This window comes from Arachis stenosperma, chromosome 6 (assembly GCF_014773155.1).
Source record: "Arachis stenosperma cultivar V10309 chromosome 6, arast.V10309.gnm1.PFL2, whole genome shotgun sequence".
NCBI lineage: Eukaryota > Viridiplantae > Streptophyta > Magnoliopsida > Fabales > Fabaceae > Arachis > Arachis stenosperma.
Genome location: NC_080382.1, coordinates 2775578 through 2786850, shown reverse-complemented (window position 1 = coordinate 2786850; position 11273 = coordinate 2775578). Strand labels below are relative to the sequence as shown.

The window sequence follows — 11273 nt, the reverse complement described above, 5'->3', positions numbered from 1 at the left end:
TTTAGGATATCTACTAGTCATTGAATAAGTCATCGAAAATAATTAGTGTAGACATCATGGCATGTTAATGTACATTTCTAGACATCTAACGAGATTCTGCTACAACATCTCTGACTAACACTGTGAAGGGAAAATAATTTTCTGTAGAAAGTACAATAAGATATTTCCGTTGATTTTTCTCATCTTTGGTGTATAAGAGCAAGAGAATAGTGGATGGCATGAAAACTATTCAATGATATGATATGATATAGAGAAACTCAGTCGACTAAATCCTAAATTCTAAATCGTAATATGTGTGCACCAAGGTCCCCTAATGGCCTTATCAGTCTCACTCATGCGAACCAAAAGCTTCTATTGGCAATATCAAACTGCCTGTCCTTTTGGCTGCGTTTGTTTTTGTTTTTGAGAACAGGACAAGACGAACAAGTCAGGAGAAGACAGTGATGGATAGAGACACAAAATTTTGTGTTTTTATATTGTATTTGGTGATAAACTAAAACAAATTATGAAAATCCAATTTATTCTCATTTTTTTTCATTAAAAAAATTTGAGATAAAAAATATAATAATAAAAAATATAATTATAAAAAATGATTAAGAATAATGAAATCAAAAATAAAAAATAAGTTGTGTCTCTTGTTAGTGTCTCTGTGTCTTTCATGTCAAGATAGATACAAAATATACTAATTCAGTGTCTCTAGACACATTGTCTTTGTCAATTTCTTCTCTGTCAAACGCGATTGTATATATCAGTGTCTTGTCTCTGTAAACAAATGCAGTGTAGTTAAACCTTCTTTTATATTGCAGCCGTTAATTAATTAGTTTAAATTGGAGAGAATTATAAACCAAGCGTTTTTCTCGAAGTTAGCTCATCAGAACCAGTACTCAGTGAAGATATTGAGAAATGAGGAAACTTAAAAAGACAGCGAACAAGATTCAATCAAGGCAAACATGTTGAAATTTTATATCCGTAGACCATAGATGAAATTAACCATATGAATAATATGATATTGGCAACACAAATGAAGAAGCACAACACGCAATTAAAGCACAATCAATGAATCAAACCTATGCCCTACGTAATTTCAGATATGTAGTTAATTAATAAACATATGCAGTAAATAGCTAGAAAATATAATAAAAGAAAATAATAGAAATGATAAATATAAATTTGCAGACTACATTATTGATGCTAAGTTTAACTGCAGTGTGAATGAGCGCACGCGTGGCTTGTGAACCGGCTTAGGATAGGAGGACTCACGAGCTCTTCAACGTTGGAATATTCACCAAAAGATATTAGATATGTGTTATTGTCAAAACTACTTTTTTTTTTGTTAAAGAGGAGTGTTAGGGTTAGCAGAATTTGTAATATTTAGTCATTAATTAGTCATAATTAATATTTTAATGGTATGAAACGATATCTAATAGTGTAGAATTAACCATTTTTCTTTTTGATGATTAAGTGCTGACCAGATTTCAACAAAAATATTAGTCTCCTAAACTTTCTCGTCATTTATTTCTCCTCTCTGAATCTGACTAGGATATCTAGAACGCAACGCGGTTGAAGAATCTCAATGCATGCAGGATTGGACTTGGACCACACAATACCCATACCGTAGCAGTCGAAGTATTTTTTTTCTCATAGTAACTCCTAATTCGACGGATCAAAAACTAATATGCCAGAATTGAAACTCTATTTAAGAGTTAGTCATTGATAATAGATTGCTGTATGCAAAAAACAAAATTTAAATTATCAACATTTACTTAAGTGGATTAATGAATTAATCGATGTACCAACCCAACTTAAGTTAGCAATCGTAGTATTTGATCGAGGCAAGTTGGTATTCTTTCTACATAAGCTTAAATTGGTGTATGGTATTCAGGGTATAAACAAGTAGTAATTTAATTAGTCATAATAGAGAGTAATTTATTAACTTGACATATCTGAGGCGGAATAAACAAAGGTTGGTGAGTGGTGATGGTGTTTGTAAAGGCGACAGCTATAACCGACGCCTGAGGCCTTAATTTCACTTTCATTTTATTATAACGTCTCTCCGACTCCCACCGAAACGTAACCTTCACATCACTTTCTCAGTCAAATAAAATATCTTCTTCCTCCCGCCCACTCTCTTTGTTAGTTCAATTAACCTTTGCTTTGAACATCATTAACACTAATTAATTAGTGTTAGTAGTAATTCATCCACTGAAACTGCTTTAACTGTAATTTCAGGAAGCGCAACTCTCCATAGAATTGGAAATAGTATCTGTTAAACCTCCTCACTCACTTCCGTTCAGAATTTGTTAAGACAATCTCCGTGTTTTGTGAGAGAGGTGAATTGAATTTGAGATCTCTATTAACTCCAATTCTGTGGATTTCGTGAACTGAATTGCAGAGAATGCAAGAATTGCAATCCTCAACACATGCTTCTCACGACTTCCAAAGTGAACGACAACCGAACAATCACACAACTGATGCTGCCGTTACGGATTCAGGATCAGCATCTGCTACAGCTAATGACAGCAAGAAAGTTTCACGCCAAGACATTGAGCTTGTAAGCAAATCCTACTAGCTTGTCAGGAAGCTAATTTGAAAAAATAGAATCAAATCTTGAACAAAATTTGTTTACAGGTGCAGAATTTGATAGAAAGGTGCCTACAATTATATATGAATAAAGATGAAGTTGTGAAAACACTTTTGACCAGAGCAAAGATAGATCCTGGATTTACAACTCTAGGTATCCATCTTGAAATTCTCTATCATGCAATATATTTTTCATCCTTTTAGTAATACAAATAGTTGATTGTATGAGTTATTCAAATTTTATTTGAACAGAATGGTTATCTGTTACCTAAGTTATTGATGTAATGTTCAAATTTTCTGTTTGATTTTTCCACCACGTATTCAGTATGGCAGAAGCTGGAAGAAGAGAATGCTGATTTCTTTAGGACCTATTATATCAGGCTAAAATTGAAAAAGCAAATACTTATGTTCAATCATTTGCTTGAGCATCAATATCATCTGATGAAGTCTTCTTTACCTGCAAAGGCTCCATTGGCTCCTATACAAAATGGAGTACATCCAATGTCCGGTAAATCTTGCGTCTTATGGATGTATTGATGTGTTAAGGGTGTTTTAGCTTTGAAATTAAGAATATTTTGATAATTTTCCAAGTACAATTGATTTTCTCAGTTCTTTTCTCGTCTCTTTCTCTTCGTTGTTCGATCTTCAATGCCATTTGCGTGCAGTGCAGTCAACAACCTCCCTATGGGATACCCAGTACTACAGCAGCCTCCCCTTCCTGCAGCTGGCCAACCACATCTTGACTCCATGGGTGGTGCCATATCAGGTCATGTTGTTAATGGAGTCCCTGCACCAAGCAACTATCATTCAATTAGGACAAATTCTGCTAATGGGTGAGAACTCAATCAACTCCACGTGCTTCTTTTCTTATTTAATCAATCCATAAGGGTTTTTACTTTTTATTTGTACTCTAGTTTATTGAAGATCAATAAATCACTGTTAGTCAATTTATACTGTGTTTGGTGGCTTGACTCATACCTTGTTTCTAAAGCTTTTGTTCTATATAATTATCTTGCTGGCATTATAAGTTTTCTATTGTAGTATACCGCACAACATCCTGTGAAAAATTTCCTCCATCTAAATTTATTACTTATAAAGATATAAAACAAATCATATGCCTTTAACTAATAGCTTGAGCTTTAAGGAAATTAGGCCAAATAAAAGCATAATGGCTCAATGACTTAGTTGTGGCTCTTTTAAGTGTTTCTCCTCTTTGTGCATTATGCTTGGAGTATCATGGTCTTCTTGTGCTTAAATGGTAGTTAAATTGGTGGAAAATTGAGCAGCATGTTCCTATTCCTCTATTTTAGTAATTTCCTTGATATAATTTTTGCAAATGAGAGCTGTTTTTGTCCTTCTTAAGTATGGTGATGAACCACAGTACACCTGATATGGATATGCCTATTGCTATTGCACCGAATGGTGCTAGGTCGTCCATGTCAGAAATGCCACTGAGCCCCGCATCAGTAGCATCCAGTGGCCGTTTCCCCTTCTCTGCATCAGACATATCAGGAATGTGCACAGATGCAGCTGCTCTTGATACGGCATTTACATCAGATGTGGCAAGTTCTGTAGGACTGCAACTTGCACCAGATAATGTCAATGGAGTTTCCAGATCTCTAGATCAAATTCAGTGGAATTTTAGCCTATCTGATTTAACAGCAGATTTGTCGAACTTGGGAGGTAATGGCTTATTTTACTGTCTGATCAATCGTTAGATAGATATTACTATTGCTATCACGTCAAAGTTAAGCTTGTTGGAGGTCTCAAGCAAAATGTTAGTTTAAGAGTTATAACAAGTATGGAACCTTTTTAAGTTCTATTCTAAGGTTTTTCCAGGTTTACCTTTTGTGGATATCTTCATGCTTTTTATGTATTGTCTTTGTTTGCAGATCTAGAAGCTCTAGGAAACTATCCTGGTTCACCATTTATGCAGTCTGATTCAGATATTTTGCTTGAATCTTCGGATCAAAAGGACATAGGTAATGGTAATGGCATAATGCATAAATGCTTCTCTTTTCCTTTATCTTTCGAGGTTTTGAAAAACATTACAATGAAGGGGATCTGCTAATTTCTGAACTGCCACATAATGTTGATAGTCATGAAGACTTCAGACTACATGTTTTTACTTGCAACCTAGATACAGAATATAGACTTCTGTGAAACCTGGTTCAAGAGGCTAACGTATAAATAAAACCAAACTATAAAACTGGAATATGAAATAATTTATAAAGAACTCAGTTTCAAGAATCAGGTAAATTAGAGGGCTGAAAAATCCATGAAGAATAGAATAACTTGTGAATATAATTTAAATAATTACCTAAAAATTTAACATATCAGAAATACCAAAAAAAAAAAAAACAGTAGTCAATGCAGTAAAAAAGTGTATCGATGAATGTTTCTCTAACTTTGTTTTGCATCTGGTTTCTGTTATATTACTTCACTCTTCATCTTCTAAAGTTGTGCCTCATGTTTGATAAATTGATTATAACAGAGGTAGCTTTGTTTTTTTATTTCAGTGGATGAATTCTTTGTTACTTCTGAGCCCCAAGGCTCTCAGTCAGATGAGGAGAGAGCTTAAGAGAAGGCGAGGCCAGTTGTGTTTCACATTAAAATGGTCAGGTTGCATTAAATTAGGATCAATCATTTGGATTCTTTGGGAAATTGCTATATGGAATAGTTTGGGACTATGTTTAGGATTTAGTTGTTGTATTTAATATTTATACATACATATTGGTTGGATCGTTGTCAATGTTACGGTTGATTTGACTCAACAACAGATGAGAATGTACTGAACTTAAATAGTTTCTCATTGTAGATAACTTCACTTTGTTGTAGATGCAATTACAATAAAATATTAGAGGTTTTTGAATCACGAACTCCCTTTTCTATTTGTAGATGGTGGAAATTTCGAAGAATTTTTGTATGTCTGCATATAATATATTTGTGTATTGAACGTTTCAAAGTCTGCTGCTATCTTCAAATATCATAAAAAAAGACGCCTGTTGAGACGTTGGGATATGGTAATTAAAAATATATTTTTATTATATAAAAATTGATGTGAAAGTCTTTATTATACATTAGATTTAATTTATCTTTATTTTTCTAATGATACCTAGTCAGCACATTTACTTAGTTGGCAAATTTTAGGAATCAACCAATCATATTTTAAAAAATTAAAAATTGAAAAATAATTAAAACTATAACTCCTATAATTAATTAATTTATTACATATTATTATTCAATAAAAATATAAAATATTAATTAAATACAATAAACATCTACATTAAAAGTGTCATAATAATATTATCAAAACAAATTTTAAGTTACAAGTTATTTAAATTTAATACTATTTAACATACTTATATATCATACATAAGACTCTTACCGATATTATTTTATTTCACACTTCGTAATTTGCCTACGAAAAATATTTACACCAACAAATGAAGAAGAGCCTATTTATTTAAAAATAATTCTATTAGATGATTAGGTACAAAATTAAAATATTTATTGTATTTTTGAAACAAATTTATGAAAAAAAATACTCTTATTACTTTACATATAATTATATTTTAATATCTTTATAATTATACTTATTTAAATATACTATTTAAATTAAAGAATTAATTTTGATTATTTTTTATTATTATTTTGAGTTTGTATCACTAGAGATATTATCTTATAAAGTGAGTTAAAAAAATATTAACAGATATTTTTATTTTATGCTATTTAAATTAATTTTATTAAAAATAACTTATTCAATATATATATACACACAGAGAGAGAATACATATTCTAATCATACTATTATAGATGTTATTAAAAAATAATATGTATTATTAAGAGAAGAAAAATAAATAGTATTAAAGAAAAATCTACAAAAATACAAAAAATAAAATTTTTGTGCTACAACATAAAATATTATTAACATGTATTTTTATTTATGCTATTTAAATTATTCTTATTAAAAATAGTTTATTCAATATATTATATACACACAATAAATATTCTAAAAATTTTTATTCTTACTATTATAAATATCATAAAAGAAAACTGTATGCACTAGGAGAAGAAAAATAAATAGACGTAAAAAAAAACTCACAAAAGATATAAAAAAAATAAGTTTTTGTGCTACAACATAAGAAAATATTACAAATTTAAATTATAAAAATTTTTGTCATATTCTATTAAATTATACCTATCATAAAAAGTTTCATCAAATTATAAATTACTAACTCAATAATTATTATATATTTAAAATTAAATTAAAAGTTTTATATCAAAGTGCTACAATAACTTTTGTGCTATTTAATAGAAAAGTAAAAAAATTATTAGGCACAATTACCTTAAATCTAATTACACTCCAAGATAACAATAACACTCAAACACCATCTTAATTGAAAAATTTATACAACTTTACACTTATATTTGAAGTCAAAATAAATTATTTTAATTATGATATTAACAATACACTATTACTAAGACATTTGTTCCAATAAAAAATACCAAACTCAACTCCTATTACAACAAATGAAATAGATAATACAACAAAAATTTTATTTATTCAAAACATCATTTATATGCTCATTTAAATTCTTCATTGATTATAGGAGCCAACTTCACTATCACTAATATCATCAGACCTAGATGACATACAAGTCAAGAAATTAAAGAGAAAGAAACATAAACAAATCTAAGACACATCTTTAATGAAGAACATATATACAAAGATGAAACAAAAAAGATAATAAATCAAAAAATTTATACGAGTCAACAGTTCAGTAAAAACATGTCTCCACAAGAATATATGATAGGAAAAAAATAATTTCAATAATAATCAAAAATAAAAAAAAAAAAGAGAAATATCATATAAAAAGACTAAATTTGTTAATTAAAACAAATATAAAAATAAAAATAATAAATAAAGATATGACTCTATACAATTTCAATATAAAAAAATTTTGTATTATAAAATATTTTAAACAAAAAATACATCAAATTTCATATTAATTTGTATATATTTTAATTAATCTTTAAATAATATAATACTCTTAAAAATATATTATATACTATTATTAATTTATCATCCGCATATTGTGCAATCTCATTCTAGTTATAAAATAACTACCATTTAATTAGAATAAATGATAGTTGTTTTGTGTTGACTTGACTCTTATTTCCGTCAGCCATAGTTCTAACTTCTAAGTTCTTCTAAATAAAGAATGCCATAGGCCTTTAAAAAAATGCCACATTTATCGAATTCCTCCTTTAAAAAAATGACACCCCCATTCCCCTTCTCTTTCACATTGCCTTCATCTCTTTTTCCTTCTTTCTTTTTTTTATTTTATTTTGTTTGGAGACGAGCAAACATTTAAATTTAATATTGTCGCTTCATTTATTCTCTTTTTAATTTCATGACACCGAAAAATACTGAGACCTCAAAAAAGAGGAAAGAAAAAGAACCAACCACTGATTCTTATTATTAAAGGAGATTCCGTTCCAAATTATATGAGAAATATTTTTATGAGGTCACTTCTAAAAAGACTATGATTCTAAAAGTAAAAATTGCACTTCAACCAGACGAGTATCTAAAATTCAATTCTAGATTTAGAGGTGAGAGTGGCAATTTTTGTGCAACCCACACACAGAAGTTAAACAATTGATGGTTCAAAAATTTTATGACAACCTTTAGGTCACCTATAAAGATATCGTTGGAGTTAATGAGAAGAACCACCAAAATTATGTGAGAAAAAAATTCCTTGACTTCAGTCCAAAAAGTATCTGACAAACCCTCCATTTGCCATCCCCTGATCTATGGCAGAGTGCTATAGCGAGAGGGTGAACCGAGATTAGCAATTAGACCAAATACTTGCTGATATATGCATTCTAAGGGTCCAGTGGAGAATAGGTTTGGAAGAAAAACCTGTACCAACTTAAGAGCAGTGACCTTCTTCCTTTGGCTAGAGGATGGCTAGACTTCATCCGAAGGTCTATCATGCCTACTAGCAACCAGTTTGAATGCACTATGGACCAAGGTATTATGATTCATTGCATTATGAATGGAGAAGAGGTGGAGGTAGAAGACATCATTGCACAGCAAATCAATAGCATTGCTTCCAACTCCTCAACACATGCTAGACTAGACTTCCCACATCTTATCTACCACCTCTGTGAAGCCGCTAGAATGAAGGTGAAAAATAATTTTTCTATTCCAGTAGAGAGATCTATCACCAAAAAGACTATGGAATATGTTAAGGAGTATCAGAGGGTCCACAGAGGAGAGCAAGTTAGAGAGGAGGCTTAGTAGGACCAGCCTCCCCTACTTTAGAAACAGTATTTTTTGTCTTAGAAGTACTGGCAGCAGCTCACATTCTCTCTTGAACAGATGAGGATGACACAGGATAGCTGCTGGGAGCAGCTTACTTCCTCTCTCGATTAGATGAGAACAATATAGGACACTCACAATACTCTTCTCCATCAGTTGGCGGCAGAGCAAAATACTCAGCGCCATGAGCTTTTTCAGCTGAGGCATGACTTTGGACATCTGAGAGGACCATATGGACCGCAGTCTGAGGAGAGAGATCTCCACCGGGACGATTGAGGTGGTTTAGTTCCTTTTGCACTTCCTATTTTCTTTCCGTTTCTATTATACTATATTCCTATTTTCTGTTGCTTTGATTGCCTGCATGATCTTTAGTATTTTCAATTCTTAGGTTTTAATTTGATTCCATTGTTTGTTTTTAATTTGAAAATATGTCTCATGTATCACTCACTAATCTTGAATCTAAAAATAAAAAAATAAAAGAAGTGATGTATTGCATGAAAAATTGAGTTTATATTTAAGAGTAGTCTTATTTAAATGTGGTGGTGTTATCTGTGACTTTAAATGCATAATATGAATAGTGCATATTTGAGCTTGGATTAAAGGGTATTGATGTATAAAGAACAAGAATTTAGAGAACTATTATGAATTTTTTAAATTAAACAAGAAATTAATCCTTGAAGTAAAAGAAACAGCAAAAAGTAAAAGAAAATAAAAGGCAAGGTCCAAAGCTTTGAGTATCAATGGCTAGGAAGGTCAAATATGATTAAAATTTCAAAGAGTTATTTTCTAGCCATATGCTTGTGGTGTGAATGTGTCAAGTAATCCTTGAGACAGAGCACTAAGAGTCAAGACCAAGTGCAAATACAGAGTATGCTAAAGGCTTTGAGCACCATTGTCTGGAAACAATTGAAAGAGAAATTATAACTCAAAGAGTTTTCCAGTTAAGTGATTGTGGTATTTTTGTGTCAAGTAAAGCTTGAGACAAAACATTTAAAGTCATGTTTAGGCTCAAGGTGCAAAGCACCAAAGAAAAGAAAATAAAAATGTTATGTTCAAAGATTAATCCGAAGTAAAAAGGCAATAAAATTCATAATATTATCCAGATTCTAATTTCGAATGACATTGACATTCCTAAAATTCAAATGATAGTGAGATGCCGAAACTATTCAAGGTTTCAGTGTTATTAATCCCACTTTGAGATAGGCAGGAGCTTAATTGAACACTCAGCTCTCATTTAAATTTACATTTAAGGTTTACATTATTCTCGGTTGTTTGAGGACAAGCAACAATTCAATTTTGGTGTTGTGATGTGTGAGTATCTTTCTTATCTTTTCCTAGTGAATTTACATTTCAATTTGTTAAGTTTAATCAAGATTTAAGTATTTTAAGCCACTATGAATACTACTTTGAGTTGTGTGCAATTCAGTTTATTTTAGGTAGCGTTCGAGCGAATTTGACAAAGTTTAGAAGGAAGAAACGGAGCCTGAGCAATCCAAGAAGGTGGTGCCAAACTTGACAATCTCCAAGTTTGGTGCCATGATCATCACAAGGCCTCCATTCGTTGCTGGCATGGTAGCGCCAAACTTGGGAATTCCTAGTTTAGTGTCAGGATCAATATATGGACGCACTCATTCGCGGATAGGGTGGCGCCAAACTTAGTCCAACCCAAGTTTGGAGCCAGCTTCATTTAGGGTGGTCCCACGTCTAAAAAAAAGCCAGCAACGTAATTTTTCAATGATTTTTATTAAAATCTTTATTATATTTTACAATTAAAAAGGATATTATTGAATTTTAGAAAATATATTTACATTAATTAGGATTAGATATAAAAGGAGAAGAGATATTTTGTCTAGGATTTCTTCTTCTTTGCTAGAGTTTACTTTCTCTATGAGCAACTAAACATCTCCTGTTAAGGTTAAGAGCTCTGTTTATTTTATGGATTAATACTATTGTCATTCTATTTTGATTAATGTATTGATTCCAATTTCAAGGATTCATTTTCGTTCTTCATGTTAAGAATTAGGATATATCGAAAGAATAACCCTTGTTCTAATTGAGTTATTGTTAAATCTTGGAAAAGTAGTTTATTTACTTGAACAACAGCTTAAAAACAATTTTTTCTAAACGCTAATTATCTGGACTTAACAGGATACGTGATATATAATTCTCTTATATTTGGGTAATTAGGCTTTTGTGGTTAATAAACTAGAATTGGACTTAAACCTCTAATCGAAATTAAGTTACTAAGGAATTGACGGTTACTAAGTTAGAAGAGACTAAATTACAAAGGAATTAGGGTTTAGTCAAATATAATTTGTCATGAATTGAATCTTGCATAATTAAAATAGTTAGTAAAAAATAGAAA

At 30.9% G+C, this 11273-nt stretch overlaps 1 protein-coding gene across 2 annotated transcripts; it reads left to right on the top strand.

Moving 5' to 3' along the window:
* The first annotated feature begins 1930 nt into the window (after window positions 1–1930).
* Window positions 1931–5455, top strand: LOC130932925 (uncharacterized). Of its 2 annotated transcripts, none has more exons than XM_057862388.1 (8): window positions 1931–2132; window positions 2230–2551; window positions 2629–2734; window positions 2906–3088; window positions 3251–3413; window positions 4010–4263; window positions 4473–4562; window positions 5100–5455. In XM_057862388.1, exons 2-8 carry the CDS (start codon window positions 2396–2398, stop codon window positions 5159–5161), a joined length of 1014 nt encoding a protein of 337 aa, XP_057718371.1. In that variant the 5' UTR covers window positions 1931–2132; window positions 2230–2395; the 3' UTR covers window positions 5162–5455. The 2 variants fall into 2 exon arrangements, with proteins under 2 accessions (XP_057718371.1, XP_057718372.1); XM_057862389.1 differs by having other exon boundaries at window positions 1947–2070.
* Window positions 5456–11273: the final 5818 nt, after the last annotated feature.